Genomic DNA, 20500 nt, shown 5'->3' with positions numbered 1-20500 from the left:
CGCTGTACATCACTTATCCGTATATATTACCACCACCATTATTATTTTTCATTTTATTTTATTTCAATTATTAAATAGTTTTTATCTCAACTCACAAGTCTGCCCTTCTTTTCCCGATTCCCCTTCTCAAGTGGGGAATGGGTCACTGGATAATAGAATAGCTGGCTATTGTTTAGCCCTGGATACAGGCTAAACATAGACAGCAAGTTAACACGTTTCAGTAACAGCAGAAGACTTCAGGAAAACAGGCCAGCTCCTTGGCAGTGGCTAGGAAGAAGTCTCCACTGGGAACAGGTTACATTGCCTCTTACAGGTTTTCTGCAGTAGCCTCTGTGCGCTGCTCCAGCCTTACCCTTACTCCAGTGTGGAAGTGGTTGGGCCATGCATTGGTTTCACAGTACGGAGGAGGAGTTATTTCTGACCACAATGAGCGTAAATAGCAATTTCAAAACAGGATTGGTGGGACAGTGGAAGAGTTTTAGGACCAGAAGACACAGGTAAGCGGGAAGTGCTGAACCGCAAACACAGCATGGAAAAGCTGAGGCATTTCCGAGAACATGGAATAAAAATTCCCAGAAATCAACGATTTCCCAAGGAACCAGTGCATTTACATGAATAGGCTGACTCTTTGCAAGAGCTGGGAAAGACACAAACCCCAGGGGATAGAAAAAGAAATCCAAAACCTTCTTGCCCTGGGCTGTTAATAAGAGAATTGCTGACACGACCAGCTAACCTGTTCAGCCTCAGGTTCCCTCCAATTCGAGCTGGAACTGCTAAGCCAAGCTAGTCTGCCTCCCTCGCTATTTCAGTCCTATGCAGTTAACAGGTTGGTCAACTTGAACCTAAAAGACTTTTTTTTCCATTTTGCATTGCAAACCTATGCTCATGTAGTACGTTTCATTTAAGGCAATGTTAGTATAACAGGTAATTGGCAGGAAAGATGTCAACTTAAATTTAGGGCTTTGTTTTCCCCTCATGTAAAACATCCTTTTTTAAAGTTTCCAGTATCCTAAACAAAACATCACTTTTTTTTCCTGCCTCATGCTCTGACTCAAACAAAAACAATCCTAAGACTAAAACCTGAGTCACGAGGACCTACATCTCTCGGCATGAGAGGTATGATGGCTGAAAGTCAAATGGAGATCAAGAGGACAGTGAGCTTCAATATTTGTCAATAAACCCAACATGTTAAAGCTAGCAGTTTGGGTCGTTCTAAGGCATGAAGAACACTCCTGACAATGCGCTTTAACCTGAAGCAGAAAGAGCATGATCAAACTAGGTGTTGGACATCTACCACAAAGAACATTAACAGAAACGACTGGAAACTATGTGGACTGGCTAGAAATTGAAAAATCTTTCGATTAGAGGACACCTCACCACAAGGATGACATGGCACATATGCAAGACAACTTACCTTTTTTAGGTTAAGAATTACTACCAATCGACACAGTGCGCTCTACTAAATACAGGCCTGTACCAAACACGCATCAATTCTCCTTGAGAAGTAATAAAATGGGGAACAGGATTCAGCCAACAGCCTGCCAAGGCTGCACAAGGAAAGCATTCACCATCATGAGTGCAGAAGAACACCACCAACGAAACAGCCTTTCCTGCCACCAGAACGAAAACCGGCACGGTAGATGGTCAGCATACCAAGCACCACGAAATTAAGCCCTGTGTATACCATATTCGTGACAGCCCCAACACTCTGGCACAACAAACGCTGTGTTCCAACAGTCTGAGAAATGTGTTTAGGATTTACGCTTACCCTCAGGAAGTCAGGCACCCACACCTACTCCAAGTCAGGACACATGTATCTATCACACCAGAAGCACCACCAGCACTCAAATCCCAGCCAAGACCGATGCAGATTAGAACTCCACATACTGGTCTGTCTGCCAAAATGTTACCCATTAGATAGCAGTAGGAGGTCAGGACTAAACTCATAAGGCTGGCTTCTTGCTTGTCATGTTCTTCGGTAGATTAGCTAGCCCGTGATAGAGGTACAAAGCTCGAGTTGATTTGGACAGTGCTTAAAATTACCAGTGTACTTCACAGATGACCTGTTTGCAACAGTCTACTACTTTAAAACAAACAGATTTAAAATATTTTAAACTTTTGATTTAGCAGGCGCATTACTTTGCGTTTCAGAAGTTCACCATCTGCTGGGTTTACCTTTTAAGTCTCTCCGCACTCCGGCTGCGCAGCCATCTGGGATGAGATAATTTGAACAGCAGACTGTTTCCTCCCATGTTACTAGAGAGGAAGAGCAGCCAAGCATGTATGAATAAAGTCTATTTCATTCTTTCAAACAAAGGTGGAGGAGGAGGATTTGAAAGTTTAAAAAAAAAAAAAAAAGAGGAGGGGGAGGGGAAGGAAACTAAAAACGGCAACCTCACTTTCTGTCTTCAACTGCACCATGACTACCAGAGCTGAGTCACAGTTACTATTGATTATAAATAAGCAGGAGAGAACAGAGCCCGACTACAGATCCCAAGGTGAATTTGCAAGGCTGGCAGCTAGAAAGCTTTCTCATTTGCGAAGCAAAAAGGGAAGAAGTTCAGTCTACATCTACTGAGTCATTTTTTCAACTGGAGCCAGCTAAGGCATTAGCACCTCTTGTCCATCAGCTGGTGCAAACCAGGCAATGCCACTGAGGTTAAGTGCACCTACTTCTTCTCCATTTTCTGTAGGAAAATCTCATCCAGATACCAAATACCAGCATCTGAAGTTAAACAGACACAGAAAGAACTTTAATTATCCAGCATCTTTAAAATGCATCCTTTCACTACCAAGTGGCTTTGAAACAGTGAATCCCCTATGCTAATTTTTCTAGAATAAGTCACGGTCACCTCAAATCCTTTGCTATTCAAAACATCTCAACAGGCATAGGAGGCAGTGAGAAAGACTGTTGAAAAAAAAAAAAACAAAACACAAACACCAGAACAAACTCTCCAGGTTATTTCTACATCGATCAAGAAGGTTGCTTTGTTCAACATGGTAAAACCAGTCAGGAGTTGTGGCAGAAGTGGCAACACTTAAAAGGGTTGCACTGTGACAATCTCCGTGCAAGGTCCTCAAAAGGGAGCTGTGCAACCATTTAAAGAAGAGGTAACTCCATTATACAGAAATAACACTTACTGTGTCATTGTCAGCTCTTTCTAAAATCTTGACAAGCCCGTGCTTGAGGCACGCCGCTTGTCTTGTTAGAGGGAAGCACCACAACATACATCCTACGCTTTGTCAAAAGAGTAATTCTCACCCAAAATCATTGTAAATTTGCATGACAGCACAAAGGTGAATTTGGAAGCAGGCAACAGAAGGCTCTGAGGCTTGCATGCCTCCAGCAGTGCACAGCTTCACTCATTTTGTAACACTGGCAACAAAACTTTGGTAAGCCAGCCACCGACAGCAATTCTTTTTCCACTTGTTAAGGATCAGTTAACTCAAACCCTCGTGCACAAGCATATTTAAGATACTCCTTTTCCACATCAAGTTTCACACTAATAGCCAGCAGCCCTTTGAGGAAACTACTCATTGAAACAATTTCAAGTAACAGCAAGTGTAAGGAAGAACAGAGATTACACACTCCATATACAGCGCGGGGGGACCAGAGAGCAGGCAGCCACAGAGGCCACACCGCACACCGTGCTCTACAGATCTGCATCTGGCTCATCGTGGTCTTCTTCAGGAGCAGGGCTCAACTCCCAATCCACGTTTCAGCATCCAGTCATTCCTCATAGACAAAGCCATAAAACCTTCTTGCTGAAATTCTCTCAAAAGGCAAGTTTGAAAAGACAGGAGATTAGGAAGCAATCAATGAGAACTGTGGCAAAAGAACAATTTACCCAGCAGGGTTGTCTTCATAAAAACCTGCTCACTGGCGATTTCTCTCTCACCTTTGTTATTTAGGCTCATCCATTCCCCACTATCTCGGCCCCTCAGTGCTGGCAGTCAGAGACTCGACCCAACCCAGAGTCCCCAGGGACACACACAAGTCCAGTGCCCCACGCAGCGCTGGACTCCAGCACTTGGCAGACAGACACTGCTGCTTAGGGAAAGCTCAAAACCACGTACCTTGTAGTGCTGCAAACACTCAGAAGGAAGTGATGAAGGCAAGAAGTTTCATCTATTCCTTGACCCTCGGCAAATCAGAGGAAGAAAGACTGTAACTATCATCCCTGGGGCATTCCGAAATAAGACCTCACTCCCAGAAAAAACAAGCTCAGTTCAGAATGAAGCAAACAGAAGTGCCTTGCAAGGAGCACGCAGCTGCCTACACACCAGACTTTTAGGAGCTGCCAAAGCTTACCCACCTGGCCTCTAGGCTGGCCAGTGGTTGTAAGGAAGAGCAAATAGTCATCTGGCCAGCCATCTGACGTACATAGAAACAACTGGACCGGATAAAGACGACAGTTCATTTTTGTAAGAAACAATATATTTTATTTTTCTGACACCACAGCCCTGGCGAGTGGTTTTGTACCAAATTTAATGGAGGTTACACAGAACGTTTTACGCTGGGGAGGAAAAAAAAAATAACCACAAAAAAAATCCTGGATAACTTTTAGTGTCTGTTCCACTCCCACATTAATAAAATCACTTGGGGTTTCTAAGAAAAGGAGAATAGGAAACAGTGAGAGAGACTACTGTAGGATGTAACAGTGTCCAAGTCCAGCCCCTTCCTAAAAGTGGGAAGAGTCCCGACACGAGGAGAGGCTCTCCTAGATTTACTCTCCAAAATAACACAATGTATTGCAGCTGCCATAGGAGGAGACAGAAGAGGGACGGAGAGAGAGAGAAGCCTATTTAATAAAGAGTGGGAGGGAGAGACAGAAGGTGCTGGACAGCACGCCATAATTTGAAAAATATGTCCTTAACTTATTATTTATTTCTTTTAAAAGATTCCCCTCACTGAACTTAAGTTCCTTTTTGTGCTTTTCATTAATACTCTGCTCTGAGGTCGTAGTTTGGTTTTTCTATACATTGGAGTTGAAGGAAAATAGTCCAAAGATCTGAAGATGGATTCTCCACCTAAAGTAAACAGCCTAGAATCCCATTCTCCTCTCACCCCAAAGACTAAAGTCTCTGCTAAAATCCCTTTTACAATATAGTACAGTACACAAAAAACCCCAAAAATAACCGAGAGTCCTGGGAGAAGCCAGTCCGAAGGACGTAAACATACAGAGAATGGTGCAACTTGTGACAAATGGCAATTCTCAAAATACAGCTACAGATTCTCAAAGCAGGTGCCGTCACGGGATACCCAAGTCCACAAAAATAATTTTTAAAAAATAAATCTTAAAAAAAAACAACCTGTTAAAATGAATAATTTTTTTTTTTTTTTTTTCTTCAGGTAATTCCATACATTCGAGATTTCCCAAAGCGTCCTCTGGTCTCTTTTCACCTATTGCATGGCCAAACTGTACTCCTGAAGCTCCCAAAAAGGCCCTCAGGACTTGGAATCTCATCTTGACAAGGATCAGAACATCCAGTCTTATGGTAGCAGCTTAAAACATCATGTTCCCTGGGTTTCCAGGGCCTTGGCTAAATCCTCCCATGCCAACGTCAGCAGCCATACCTCGGGGCCTCATCTGGGGGGGAATCATGATGTTTTGTTGGGGTCCCATCATGCCCTGCATTGACATCATCATACCAGGCGAGCCGACGGGGCCCGGGTGGCTGTACAGCCCCGCAGGGGCTCGGTCCTTGCCTGGGATCATGCCCACGGCAGCCACGGGGTTACTCATGAGCGCAGGCTGGCCCGGCATCGCTGTTTGTGCTGGTGACATCATGCGGTGGTGCGGCCCCATCATGCCTTGCTGCAGGAAGGCAGGAGGTCTCATCGGGTTATGACCCGGCATGGACGGAGCCGTCCCAAGAGGGATATCTGGAGTTCCCACCGGCCCGGGGCCCCCCATGCCAGGCAACGTTAGTCCCATCCTCGGGGTCTGCTCTCCTATCATCCCCTGCATGTGGGAGAACCCAGGCCCAGGACCCTGCGGCTGCTTGCGGCCCGGCACCTCCCCACGAGGGAAATACTGTAGTGTCTGGCTAGGCTTCTCCGACGGAATAATCCTGGACAGGTCAAACTCAGGTATTCCCGTGGCTCCAGGACGGATCACCTCCTGCAGCTCTGGATCAGTGAAAACCGAAGGCATATTGTTTCCAAGAACCGTGAAGGAGTCTGGACCGCCAGGGCCTCCAGTCTTGCAAAGTGCTGGATCTGTCGAACTTTGGGGCAGGTTGGTAGGACGCCCCAGAGGTCCTTCTCCGTGGAAGCCCATTCCCGCTGGGAAGTTGCCTTGTCCACCACTGGGCCCATTGTGTGGAAATGGCACCTGCTGTGGAGGCGATTGTACAGGAGGGAACCCCTGTGGGAAGCCCAGGCGTCCTTGAGGTACCATTGGAGACTCCTGGGAACCGTGCCCCATCATCGGGTTGTGTGACATCAGGCCGGGTCCCACGGGGACCCCATGAGGAGGTATATTGGGTCCCATAGCATTTGGAGAGGGCATCTGGTTGTTATGGGAAAGAGGCTGGGTCATTCCCATTGGGCTAAGGGTTGGCATTGGACCCACTGGGTTTGGACCTGAAATTCGAGGATTCTGAGAATTAATGCCCATTCCTAGGGAAGAAATAAGGAATGACATTTAGATAACAGCCAATAACAATCAATAAAGGTATCAGAGAGCTTTCTGCAAGGTTACCAAGTCCACGCACACACACACAAAAATTGGTGCTAGTAAAAAAGCATCAGTAGTGGCTCTGGAAAACGTTATTTTAACTGGGGGGGTGGGGGAGAGTGGGGTGGGAATCGATGCCACCTGCATAGCTGCCTCCCTAAGCCTGTCACTGCCCTATCAAAAAGTGACTAAAGCCTGCTCTGTAAGTAGGATCTCAATCCAACCCACACCTTTACTACTTCCCTGGCAGTCCAGACGACGCAGGCAGTAACAAACATGTCTGTGACAGATTATCAGCATATGGACACTTGTCCACTGGGAGGTGACTGAATCTCCTTTCAAAACTCGAGAAGTGACAAATCAAGTAACCCTCGTAAGACTAGCATGCGGCAATCAATGAGGTTAATGAGCTATCATCATGAACTTATTCAATTAGCCAGCTTCCCCAGGTATATTCGGTCACTCTGATCCTTACTGCATGAAACAGACAGCAAAGCTACAGGTAAACTCATCAAGAATTCATTACCAGTTGCTGCTCTCACGAAACATCCACTCATCCTTTCTTTCAACTATGTTAATTCAATTGGGTGGGGGGGCTACAGACTACTTGGGTATTAAAGATGTATCCATGAACATGAAACTATCAGCAAGGATTGGATTTCTCCTGTAAACACGCTCACCCACAAGACAGCGCAAAAGGGCAATGTTTTCTTTTACTTTTCCCTTAACTCCCTCAGGTAGGGGCCAGGACAGACTTCCCTCAGTCCTGGCTGAGGTGACCCACCATTACACATTCCCTATATGAAAAGATGTATGCTTTGAGAAAGTGCTCTAACACTCTCATCTGTAGCAAAGGCAATCCACAAAACCCAAAAAAAGGTAAGATGAATCAGTGTCAAAAAAAAAAAAAAAAAAAAAAAAAACGTGAAGCTTCTATGACATTGCCTTAAGACAAGGGAAGAATGGTTTCCTCTGGGTAACACGTTGTAGGTCTGACCCTTATTCTCATGAGCAGCCTTCACTCACACAAGTAATTCCAGTCTGCCCAAGTGAAAATCTCTCCCAGGCACAATGGGTTTTCAGATTAGACACTTTCTGAAGAACAGACACTTTCTGGACAGAAAAAACTGGTTGCAAGGATTTCCATCTCCCCATTTCAGAGAACCGCAACTGCCTTCCTCAAAAACAACCCATGGCTATATACTCTTCAAGGTTTTTCCCTCTCACTATCTTCACCTAATAAAGCTCCCATAAAAATCACGCTCACTGTACTGCTTGATAGCTTGGGCTAATGGTTCTTTGAGTTTCTTACCTGGTACACTGTTCATAGGTGGCAAGTTTGGGGAGCGTGCTGGAGGGGAGTCATCATCTGAGCTGGCCACAGTTTTGATGGCATCATGATAGAGCGGTGTAGAGCTGGGCATGGCAAATTTGGACATCCTGGACATCATAATGGAGAGGGGATTCTGGGACAGGGTCGGCTCTGGAGGCATTGTGTAAGGACTGCTAGAGGGAAGATTTCCAGGGAGAGTCACAGGAGCAGACTGGCTGACTGTGGAAGGAGGTGGACCACCTTGGGGTGGGACGAGAGGGAAGAAAAAGAAAAAAAAGCCAACTTTATTTTTTTCCTTATCGTTTTTTCCTGAAATCCTATCCTTTTCTCCCAGAAATCTCAAAAACTAGAGGAATCCCTTTTATTGCAAGACACCATCTCACTAATGCAGTCAATGTCTGTGAAAGGTAACCAGGAAGATAAGCCTGTTGGTCTAGATGGCAAACATTTGTTGTCCTGGATTCTGCACTTCTACTGGAACTATCTTGAGCCTCTACAAATCCACATGAAGAATTACCAGGTACGCCTGAAAATCCTACTATTCAACTTTCATGTGCTTAAGCAGACAGACATACATACCAGGTCTAGCCATAAAAATCCAAATCCGTAGTCAATTAATTGTTCCTGCACCCACCAAACATCAACTGTAACTCCTTTCTCTTTAAAGAGCATCAAAAAAAGCACAAAAGACACAGGCAGCACAACCAAAGATGTAGCAGATATTATGCTGAGACATGCAAGCAGATTTCTGACAAGCTGCATCAGCAGCTACAAGTAAAACTCCTTGTTTATATTTCATTGCGGGTTTTATATGCACATATTTAGCGCTCATTCCAGTTAAAGAAACGTCCTCTAGCCCTCTTAGCTTATCATCCTCTGCTTTCCCAAAACTAGAAATAACTTAATCTCACTTCCAATCTCCTTTGTTCTTCACTGATTAACTTCATGCCATCCAAACCACACGTGAAGCAAAGATGCTAAACTGAAGTTGTACTGTCACTGAAAATTCACTACACATTCCTTGGCTCACCCCAGAAAAAGGAAAGGAGAGGAACACAAAAATCCTGCAATGCCAAAACATTTATGCTTTGGAAGAGCTGCGTGTAAAAGCATTCGTTAAGCACGTTAGGCACGGACTAAAGCACTCAGTTCCGACTCGCAGGTGCTCGGGCTCACGCCGGGAACAGCCTCAGCAGCCACGAGGGACGCCAAGATCCAGGCTCCCCTCCCGAACGCGGAGACCGAGGGGTTACCCTCCCGCCACCGCGGGTCCCTCGGTCCCGGCCGCCGCCGCGCTGTTACCCGCAGCAGCACTAGAGGGCAACGTGGGCAAACAGCTCCTCTCCCCGCCGGGAGACCATCCCGGGCAGGGTGCGGCGCTGGGAGCCCGGACCGAGGGGAGAACGTGCTCCGGAGCAAGCTCCGAGAGGATTTCAGAGCAGGAAGGAGAGGGCAGAGGTGTGCTGCCAACAGCCGGGAGCCGTTCAAGAGCAGCCCGGGCACTGGCAGCACCGGCACCCCGAGGTCCCAGGCACGGCACGGCTCCGGCACGCTACGGAATGCTACACGGGCTGTTCCGCTCTCTCCAAAACAGTTGAAGCCTGAACAGATGTTAGCACATCTCCCTGTTCGTGGTGGTTAACCTAGAAAGCCGTAACCATACCTGAACCAGATCTAGATACACGACTGACTAACTACGCTCAGCATCGATTTGTAGGAGCCTTTATTTCCAAGTGTTTTCACAACATCAGAAACTTCTCCACAAAGCTACAGCCACCAGGAGCTGCTGCAGAACACTCAAAAAAACCCTCAAGGAGAGATTTCTCCTATCAGCACTCCTCATCTTTTTATGGCTCTTGACCCTACTCTTTCACCTTCATGTCCTCTAAGTGACCAGCCCTCACCCCAACACACAGGGAGGCACAGGGAAACCCACAAACATAGGAGAAGGACAAGCACTTGTGCTCCACTCACGTAGCCACCAACCAGATCCTCAGACTGAGCACTGCCTATAGCCTCGCAGCACCACCCCCCTGCGAGAAACCTCCTCCCTCTCCCCTTGCTACACACCCCGGGATAACTCGACAGAAACCGAAGAGCCAAGCTGGGCTAGCAGAGGGGGCACTCACCCGACTCCACGTTCCCCAGCATGGCTGGAGAAGACATGGTGAGAGACGTCTTGTGGTTCGGGGGAATCCCAGGGCTCTGCAAAGGAGGCTTTGGAGACGAAGTCCATCCGGGAGAAGGTGCAGGGAGAGACGGAGACTTGAGGTGGACAGGAGAAGCAGCAGCGGACCCCAGGACAGGGGGGGACTTAATGGAGGCAGCAGCAGCTGCGGCAGTGGGGCCCGCAAGCATTCCTGCCAGCTGGGAGGGCGTCTGAGGGGACTTGAGGTTCCCCGAGGGAGACCCCATCATGGGAGACTGGACCTGGCGCATGGTGGGGGATTTCAGGGGGTTGATTCCTGGCGAATGCACCTGACCGGCTGCGGAGATATCCAGGGGCTTGCGGCCGAGGCTGCGCTGCGCAGGGGGAGCAGTGTTGAGGCTATTGGGGTTACTGGTGGGATTGAGAGGTAGTGGCGGCATGTGGCTGAGCCGGTTGTTAGTCCTTTGGTCAGGCCCGATCTGTTCTCTGAGATTTCGGAGACCGACCCCCGGGCCCTGAGACATGGGAAGGAAAGGCCTGGGACCCATGCCATACTCCTGCTGCGGGTGCTCCCCGAATGGCAGCGGCACCATTTTCTGCTGAGAGGAGAGCATCTCCGAGACACCGGGGCGCAGTTTCATCATCTCTTCCGGCCCAACTCCTGCCTCCCTCAGCTTCTGAGGGACCAGAGGTGGGTTGGAGCCCATGCTGACATTCATGCCCATGTCCCCCTTCATGCTGCCAGGGCCCATCCCAAACTCCAGCTCCCTGCTAGAGGCCATTTGTGGGGGTATTCCTTTTGGGAAGTCCCCCCTGGAGGGGCTCATCGGCCCTTCCACCGGCATGCGAGGGAAGATCGGATTGTTCCCAGGCTCCATGTGCCTCTGGGAGGGCATCATTCTGTTTATCTCCATCCCGGGCCTGATGCCTTCCATGTTGAGGCCAGGGGGGAGGCCCATCTGCTTCTCAGCCAGCTGCTGCTGATACAGCTCTTCGGGCAGGCCCTGTGGATTGGGGAACCGCTCCCCTCGGCCAGGGCCGCTGAAGACACCCTGGCCAGGAGGGAAGTTTCGGCCATCTGGGATTTTTGGCACATCGTCTGGCCAACTAACTCCCGAAAGCCCAGGCCGGGAGGCAGGATTCGGGACACTGGGGCCCTCCATGTCAGGGTTCATCATTCCTGCAAAACCAGGCAGGCGCATCTGGCTCCCAGGCATGTTGGGATGAGGGGCCATGCCCCTGGGGGGCAGAGAGTGCGACATGTTCATGCCTTCGGGGAAGGGCTCTGGACCCCCAGGTCCCCAGCCCTCCCCAGGGGCCATCTGGTAGGGAGGGGGAGGGCCTCGGACCACCCCACGAGGCCCGTGCTGATGGACCATCATGTCCTGCAGGGAACACTGCTGCACAACCACCTGCTCTTGCTTTCTTCTCTTCTCCTCGTAAAACTCCTGCTGCAGCTTGAGCCAGGCCACCTGCTCAGGAGTCATGTGGTCCAGGTGGTCTGGGCCGATGGGTCCTGACTGGGAGTTCATTGGAGGTGGCCCCATCTCATCTGGCGAAAAGGGCATGTCCCTATGTCCTTGAGGGCCAAATGGAGCCCCTCCATCTGTCCGAGACCCCGACCCTTTGCCTAAACTTTGGGATTGAGCCATCATGGCCTGTATCGGCCCTTCAGGTTTCTTTTGGGGACCATCCAGCACCCCAGCATTTGGAGGTGGCCCCCCACTCTGCCCTCCCGCAAACTCCTTCTCATCAGGGAAGAGCATGCGCTGTATGTCTCTCAGGGTCTGCAACGAGCGCTCTCGATGCTCCAGCTGCTCCTGTGACAGTCCATCTGGATTCTCACCCAAACTGGATGGGTCCCCACCAGACACCTGCTGGGGAGGACCTTTGGGGTCTGCAGCAGAGCTATTGCTACCTTGGGAAACTGGGCTAACCGCTCGATTATTGGGGGTCGAACTCTGCCCAAATCCTTCTGTCTGCAACGGGGTAGAGTTGGCAGGGCTGCCCACAGACATCACTTTGCTTTCCACGTTGGGACTGTCCTGATCTATGGGGCACGAGGGGCCAGTGGATTTGGATACTGGCGCTGACACGGGTGGAGTCGGCTGCATTTTGGCGTTCTGGGGAGGGTTCTGGTCCTGGGCAGTGGGGGGCTGCGGCAGCGGCTTGGGTTCTGTCCGAAGTGCAGTGATCTGGGGGTTCTGCAAGAGAAAGCCACACGTTATTACTCATTCATCTTACAGCTGTGTCACACAGGCAGAGGTGCAAACGAAACGCCCTGTCTCAACACCACCAGCCCACACTCTGCAAGGAAGCGCAGACGTCATGCAGTGTCTTGGCCATGCAGAAACATATTTAGCTCAAGTATTACAGCAGGTACCCCTTGCTTCTGTGATTTCTAGCTCTGCATGAGCAACAGGTCAGAAATACACTAGCCAAATACTGCAAGACTCAAGCTCATCTTTGGATGGTCCAAGACATTTATTTGCAGAAGGCTAGGACAACAACTGTCTCTTTTCCACCCTAAACCTTATTTCAGTGTGTAAATAATTATCCATCTCTCTGAATCACACACACAAAAGCATGTTAACAATTTCCCTTCCCACCCACATGCAGGTATTCCCTACCAAGGGTACAGTGTTTCGTTCGGCCTTGCTGTTTGAGATGTTCTGGATATGAAAGGACACGATGGTTTCCACCTGTCCCTTCAGCACAGCTTCTGCAGCCCTGCAAAGACAGACGCACATATCCAGTTGAAGCTAAGGATCAATTTTTCTTACCTGCCCTCCCTTCTATCCTTCAGCTCACAGAAGGGAGAGAGACTTCACCATACATATTTCACTCTAGATGAGTAGCAAAAGAAAAATGCTTACATCTACAAACTCATCAGCATTCAGGGTTCATGTCTCACTTTAAGCCTTCGTGGCTGCTACTCACTGCATGGATTGCAAAACAGTATCTACCAGCATTTGCCAAAAAAAATACACACCTCAGAGGAACAAATAATCACTTCTCAGTGGGCAAGAAGTAGCGACGTTCTCCACTCCAACCCCTTCAGCATCCCCAAACAAGTAATGACTTTGTACCGTAAGAATGCACTCGATGGAGAAAGTGCACTTGAGAATCTCTCAAAAAGGGAGCACAAATATAAGCCCTGCTCCCTGAAGACATTCAAGCATCCACCTACTTACTTGTTGGCCATCTCAGTAGAAAACACGTAAACCACTTTGGATGGAGTCTTCTGCCCACTTGCTGGCTCCAAAGCAGCAGTCAGGCCATGGGAAGGTGTGGAAGACCTTGGGGCTGAAGCATTTGAAGGAGTCATGGAGTGTGGTGTGTGCTGAGAATCCTGGGACTTCACATGATCAGCAGAATTGCAGTCTGAAAGGGGAGAAAAAGAGGGGAATCACTACCTTGGGAGCGCTTTGGAAACCATTTCGGAAAACAATCAGCTCTTCCTCCTCTGAAATTTCCCACTTCTCCCTCAACCACTACTAAAGGCAACTTCTCTATCACACCATGCATCTTCCCTCTAATGCCTTACTGCCTTTCAGGCACTACTGAGAAAAAAGCTCATCTTGTCCCTTTCCAAGGCAAGTGGCAGTTCCCAGAGCTGATACCTTTGAATTCTCTAATGGCCACACAGAATAGCAGGGAAACTACAAACTAAAATGAACAAATATAAATATGTCTGTGCCCAAGGAGAACACTCTGTGCAAAACTTCACTTTATTTTTTCCCCCCCTTCAGCCACCTTAGCCAGGTGACCTAGAAAACAGACAAGAAAGGAAAGATGGACAACTGCACATCTAGTCTGGTTTTGCACTGCCTCGCAGAGGCAATGCTGGAGCCAGGAACAGAACACCGAAATCCCAACTCTCTGGCTCGTGTTACCAGTCAGGGTGCTACGGGTTATGTATCTGTGTTGACAAAACAGGCTTGCATATTGTTCAAAACCCCAGTTACAACAGAGCAGTTCCTGAAAGGCCAAAGGCCAGAGGAAACCAACAGGTTGCATTTGTACTTTCAAAACCTCCGGGGGAGTTTCAGAGTTACAAACAAACTTTCCCACCAGAGTCAGGTCTACACTTTAACTGAGCATGAACAGGACGTTTACCAATATCAGCTATGACAACCTCTCCTCTTCACCTGCTCTCAAGACCTTTAGACTGCGTTGGCCGGAACTTACAGAACGCCAGACAAATAAATGTTTCGCTAACACTTACATAGCGATTTTCCATCTCACAGAGGAGTCAGACTAATTGTCTGCACTTGCGCACACATCCCAGCAAACATACCTTTGATTTCAGGGTCATCATTAGGAGTCCCAGCTTCCCTCTGTTCAAAGGAGTCTGCCGAAATGCTCCTCTCTCTCTTTCCCTTCCCCTTGGCACCGTTTCCAGCCCCATTCTTCAGCCCCATGCTCCCACCTGGGCCAGGGAGCACTTTGGGGGGGTGACCTCCACTTTTGGGGTCACAGGGAGACGGCTGGGATTGGCTGGTGGAGCCCCCTTGTTTGCCCTGGTTGGAAAATTTGGAATCCAGCTGGGGGTTGCCAGACGGGGACATCACTGTAGGGGGACGGACCATCACCTCCTGCTTTGATTTGGGGCTACTGGGGACAGAGCAAAAAAAGGAAAAGAAAAAAAAAAAAAAGAGTGACAAAGCACACCATGGATTCATTCAACCCTGTAGGAATAGATTAGAGAAAAGCAGAAACAACCACTGCCACCTTTGCAAGCCAAGACAATTGCTGACAAATAAAAAATGCCTGCAAGCTTAGAGTCATGCAGGTGCTTTTTTGAACATGCCCCGAAATGGTTATTATCCAAGATGGGATCTCATTGCTCAAGAAGGCACTAGGACAAGCTACAGACCTGCCAGATCCCAGGAACCGCTGTCACATGAGGACCTACCTCTGGGGCTTCTGTCAATAAAGACAACGGTTTCTATGTGCACAGAGAAGCGCCTCACACCAAGACCAGCTCAGAGTAAACAAACAAGGCACAATAAAGTTCACCTCACCACTCTCCTAGACCCCAACTATACGCTGCAGCTCTCATCACAGTAGAACCCCCCCTTCACCCCCCCCTTGCACCTCCCTATCCAGTTCTACAGGGAGCACAAGGAAAACTCAGCATTACTGCAGCATTCATCATACATTGGGGCGAGCTGCCAGGAAAGCACAAACCTCTGACCGTGAAAACAATTAAACCAGCTACAACCTGCCTCTGAATAAGGAAAGAGAAGGATACCATCTCCCTGCACACTCCTGCAAAATGGGGCAGATGAAGCTTCTTTAATTTGCCAAAGGAAATTCAGAGTCTTTCCTTCCCTCTTCCATTCAGCAGACTGCATCCTAAAAATATTTTGTTCCTCTGGGTTTTACACACGTATTAGCCACCCCTTTCTCCTCACCCTCCAGTTACTCCATTGCTATCGGATCTTCCGCATTGTTTTCCCATCATCACTGCCACTTCCAACAAACAGTGCTTGCTAGCATCCTCACTGTGGGACTCACGCAAGCCTTTTCCTCGTTTGGACAGACATCTGACTCAGAGGCATTCCCTCTGAATTACTCTTGAGCTCCAGATGACCTCTAGGAGTAAACAATCAAACTCGAGAATGCTGTCAATCAGATCATTTTAAGTCCCTGGACAGTGCTTCACTTCCATATTTTTCCTCTTCCAAATTAGCGAAGGAGAGATGCCGACCTGCTGCACTGGCAGGTGAATGATGCAGCGGATCTCAGGGCACAGCTGATCAGTTCTCCAGGCTGTTCAGGCCAATAATATGGAGGAAGTGTTTTGTGTGAAAGTACAGACAGAGAGACCTTCTGCTGCCCAACTACCCCTCAGGGAAACAGATAATTAGAAGAGGGGGAAGGGAAAACAAAACAAAACAAAACAACAAACCCCAAAAAACCCACCCAGACAGAAACAGTATGTTTCCTCTCCTACAGCCTATTCAGACAGCTGATGGGAGGGAGGAATGCAGAATCCACACCTCACGGGTTTACAGCTTTCAGCTCATCCTGAGCCTAGCAAACGTGGAGGTTCGTCAGCACTGTGCAGCCAGTGCTCAGGTACTCAGCAGGTCCGATGGGAGCACAAAGGAGGACCAGTAAGTCACACGCACCAGTCCTTGGCTAATCCTGCAGCGAAGCAGGGACAGCATCATGCACCAATCCAGAGCAGCTGACTGCAGGCTCTTTTCCTTACCTCTGCGTGTTGCCTGACGGGGAGTTCCTCACTTTGGGGTTACTGGAATGCATTGACAGAAATCCTGAGCTCACAGTCTCACACGCACGCAGATGGGCTCTCGTCAAGTTTCTCTGGGGAGCGTGCCGCCAGAGGCAGCGTCGAAGCGCTTTCTGCCACCCGCTTCTCTCAATGCTGGCTGTCTGCTTGCCTTTTTTCTCTTTGCTCCTCTCTGGTTTTGCAGTGGGCGCTTCCCTCCTGCAGCTCCAGCATTCTCTAGACGCGTGCCTCCTGCTGCCCAGGGGAAGTCTCGCATCTCCAGGGCACACTGTCAAAACCACCCCAAAAGAAAAGAACAGAAAACCAGTGAGGAACTTTCCCAGCAGATGTATCTGGTGTGAAGCAGTAAATGGCAATTCTTCCCCCATTACTGAGAAGACACAGGAGAAGAGCTTTCAGATGGCTTGGTACAGCTGTGTATTTCAAACTGGAAGCAGCCCTGGCTGGCCATTCAGTTTACAGGCAGCGAGGCAGTCTTCCCTTCACCCAAAGCAAATCACTCCGGAGTCAACAAAACAGGGAAGCGCCTCATATCTGGACACTTTGATTTCGCATCTGCGCTCAGCTTGAAGACATCTCACAGCAAGTCAGTAGGAAGCCAAAATTACAAATCCTCAACATGACTTAGCTATCCTGAATTCCCCTGTGAATAGCCGTAATCTGATATTTCTAAGAACATAAACTCTGCTCAAATCTCTTCTGTCTCCTTGGTCCAATATAACTAGACATATGTTCAACGATGTGTGCTAAGGGTTGCACAAAGGGAGGAAAATAAAATAAAATGCCTTCCTGACCACCTGTAAGCAACCAGCTATGCTGTGATTACTCTGAAAATACCAGGTTAGTCACACATTATATCTATTAGAAAGGCCAAAAGATCACTAGTGAACTACCCTTCTAAATTTGCTCAGCAACACCACACAGACTATTGAGGCTTTTTTTTTAAAAAAAAAAAGGAAAAAAAACCCCACCCAGCAAGCACTTTTTCAGCTTCTTTCAAAGACACAAAATGCATGACGCAGGCAATAAGGCATATACAACTATTTCTGGGGGAGGAAACTATTGAACATTACTGTTTACGTCCTTTGGGCTACAGTATTTTGGAACAAATTTCTGTCTTGTTTATGTTTCAACAAAATCTCTCCTGTTCATCTCACCTACTCAGATGCAAATCCACTTAATTTAGAATCTAACCAAGATTCATTGTTAATGTATTAAGCATTGCTAGTTAAATATTATTCAAATGTAAATATTCCCAGTATTCCTTTTCTGCACCAAAGAAGCAGTTTCTTCCTGTGTATATCCAATGAAACAAAATAAATCTCACCAGACTGAGAATGTCTTGACTTTTATGAAGAAACTACTGCTCAAATTGCATTTAGAAAACAAAAATTGGTTTGCTTACGTGCTGACACCAAGGTGATTAAGAAACACAGGCACTATATGGCCAGCTCTGGCCAAGGAGTTATCAGTAACTTGTAGTATTGAGCACCATGGTATTCCAGTTCTGTAAATTTATCTTGTTATGAGGTTGTGTGATTACACTTTTTAGTGACTTTGCACTGCTGTACTTTTAAGACGATAGTGCTCCACACTGCAGTTGTTCCATGAAGTTCTGTGTCATCTCCAAAAATTCTCCTCTTTACCACGTGCCTCCTTCATGACCCAGAGAAATCATCCTGCTCCCTATTCTCACCTCCACTGTGCTGCACAAACCCATTAATATGGGGGAATCTTTCTGCAATTAAGGTCTAATTTTTAATGTCTCCTACTAGGCACAATCAGATGAACTCCAATCTGAGCCACACACTCCACAGACAGGATCCACATGCCTCTCTGGGGCTATCAGCTGGTTATCCCTCTGATTTTGAGAACAATGTTGGAGTTAATCTATTACTATTGTTACTACTATCATGCTGTAATTGGAGCTGGTGCTGTACAGATACATTAAAGACAAAAGAGAACATCTTCACAAGTATCTAAATTGTACCATCTTTGCATGCAAATTTGGCTCCTATGTGTTTTGACAACAAAACCATAACATTGTCAATGGCACCCAACTCCACTCTTCAAAAGAGATTTATGCACCTGTAAAAGTCAGTGGAACTCAGGTACTTTGGGATCCTCACTTAAGGTGTAGGCGTGACCAAAACCAGTGAATTCCAGGTAAAAAAGGAAAAAGGGGCGATAGCATTAAAGCGAGCAGAGCTCAATGCTAAAACAGGATGCGGAGGCCTATGTGATGAACTTATGTACTCCAGTTGTTTCATCTTCTGCTTTTCCACTTTTGATATTTATGCATTATCATGCTACCTTTTATTATAAGATGAGAATTTTCTCAGACTCATAGTCTTGCACAGTGCAATGAGAAAACATGAGGAACAGATTCAGGATCACACTGGTTGCACAATAATTCTGACATCACCAAATTTTAAAGTACTTCACAGGGAAAAAAAAAAACAAACCTCCAATTTTTTAACCCTACTTTTTTATTACCTTATATACATGTTTCTTCCATCTATTAGAACTGACACGCTCTGCAAGAGAACTGTATTTCCCAGTCTCAGGTTAAATTTCTTCTTACCAGAGAGAGCTATAAAGGACACATCAATATATTCACTGGTGGAACAAGGGCAACTCAACTTCCTCCACATGTCATTTCTGTACACTGGGAATGTACCATTTTTTACAAAGTGAAATGGAGCGCCTTGTGATTTTTCTAAACACACTTCTAACATATGTATCATATAATCTAGGACTTAATAACAAAAAAGCTCTAGAGAAACGTATTTTTGCAGCTGGAGTCTGCCTGCCATAGCAAAGCCATTATCATTGCTCTAAAATTAGAGGTAGGGTCACTGACAGTGAATGGTCAGCCACTTTTCAAGACATTTTGGCAAGCTACATTCAAGGCTGTATTTTCAGGATTGCTTTAAGATATCCCAGGCAATGGCTGCAGAGAAAAGTCATGGTTCAACCGTCTACTTATTCTCATCACCTCTCTCCTGAACAGACTGGGAAAATATCTGAATGGGAACTAACCCAAGGGAAACAGCAGAAATCTCTATTCTTCTGGCTCAGTCCCCTGGTCCAGTTGATCATGTAACCACATCAGTCCACTGAAAGCTCAAAGGAGGAGGTGAGAACAGGTGAAAAGTAGCCTCACTCCACTTGGTTGCAGCTTACAATTTGGATGGCTTAAAATGACTTCCAACCTCAATTCCAGAGACAAAAGAGATAGATCTGCATTTGCGGAGATATGGTAAGTCCTCGCTTTTCCAACAAGTAGCTTACCAAGACCCCTGGTGTCACGACACAGCAGTACTCATTGTGGAGGCCATGAGTTGCAAACCACTCGTCTCACAAGAAAAGATCACCTGGAAAAAGAAGAGATGAGTTTCACCAAGAAGAACGCACAGCTAAGCTGTGCATCCCTCCCATGCATCCAGTCACAAAAGCAGAGGAATCAAAACTTGCTCTGATCCACTGACAAATGGAAGCCTCTGCTCAGTCTGGCAAGATTTGACAGCACTGAAAAAGCCACCATCAGACTGGAAGAGTCTGAAGACGCATGCTGCGCATGGAGGAGAAATAGGTCAGACCTGCTTTAGCACTCCCACATCTGAGCTAGCTGGATTCCCATGAGCTCATCTGTGCTTACAGAAGCTGGCACAGAGCTTGGACATGTAACCTCCCCTTCTCTGCACCCATCTCTCTTCAAAGACTCACCTTCCCCTCACTATGAGCCCAGCAATTCCTGCCAAACCCCTGTGCTTCATATATACAGCCTCCTCCACAGCCAGACAACGTACAAATAAAAACATAAGCATAAGGTAAAGCCAGGCCATTGCTCAGTCACGTCTAGGGGAAAACCAGGCAGGTTTTAGAAGGAAGAAGCACTATCTACTGTTCTGTCAGCTCCTACTTCACATCACTGTGCTACACTACAAGGAGAAGGGAATCCAACTGCAAGCTTTCCCAAGACATACTGCAGGTTTACTCAAGATAGAGGGGTTATAGCCCCACCTCGCACTATGGTTATTATAAGGCCAAAAGAGTTCATGGGCCAAGAA

The 20500-nt window shown here is 47.4% G+C and overlaps 2 protein-coding genes across 2 annotated transcripts; both read right to left on the bottom strand.

Moving 5' to 3' along the window:
• Positions 1–5507: 5507 nt before the first annotated feature.
• Positions 5508–16441, bottom strand: BCL9 (BCL9 transcription coactivator). Its single transcript, XM_086631161.1, has 7 exons — positions 16389–16441; positions 14466–14782; positions 13360–13549; positions 12796–12895; positions 10146–12369; positions 7996–8256; positions 5508–6625 (listed from the first exon to the last, which is right to left on the bottom strand). The coding sequence occupies exons 1-7, from the start codon at positions 16439–16441 to the stop codon at positions 5508–5510; spliced, it is 4263 nt and encodes a 1420-aa protein (XP_086487287.1).
• A 50-nt stretch (positions 16442–16491) lies between these two features.
• LOC147529375 (uncharacterized) lies at positions 16492–16683 on the bottom strand. Its single transcript, XM_086631173.1, has one exon. It carries the CDS (start codon positions 16681–16683, stop codon positions 16492–16494), a length of 192 nt encoding a protein of 63 aa, XP_086487299.1.
• Positions 16684–20500: the final 3817 nt, after the last annotated feature.

This window comes from Tauraco erythrolophus, chromosome 1 (genome assembly GCF_009769465.1).
Source record: "Tauraco erythrolophus isolate bTauEry1 chromosome 1, bTauEry1.pri, whole genome shotgun sequence".
In the NCBI taxonomy this organism is placed as follows: Eukaryota; Metazoa; Chordata; class Aves; order Musophagiformes; family Musophagidae; genus Tauraco; species Tauraco erythrolophus.
Note: the sequence above shows the minus strand (reverse complement) of the source record. Positions and strands in the feature narration are given on the sequence as shown.

Excerpts from the sequence above, each read along its gene's own strand:
- LOC147529375 (XM_086631173.1), bottom strand. The coding sequence starts at position 16,683 with ATGCGAGACTTCCCCTGGGCAGCAGGAGGCACGCGTCTAGAGAATGCT.
- BCL9 (XM_086631161.1), bottom strand. The coding sequence starts at position 16,441 with ATGCATTCCAGTAACCCCAAAGTGAGGAACTCCCCGTCAGGCAACACG. Across the intron at positions 14,783-16,388 it reads CCGTCAGGCAACACGCAGAG|TAGCCCCAAATCAAAGCAGG; the intron begins GTAAGGAAAAGA and ends CTCTGTCCCCAG. Across the intron at positions 13,550-14,465 it reads TGATGACCCTGAAATCAAAG|ACTGCAATTCTGCTGATCAT; the intron begins GTATGTTTGCTG and ends CTCCCCTTTCAG.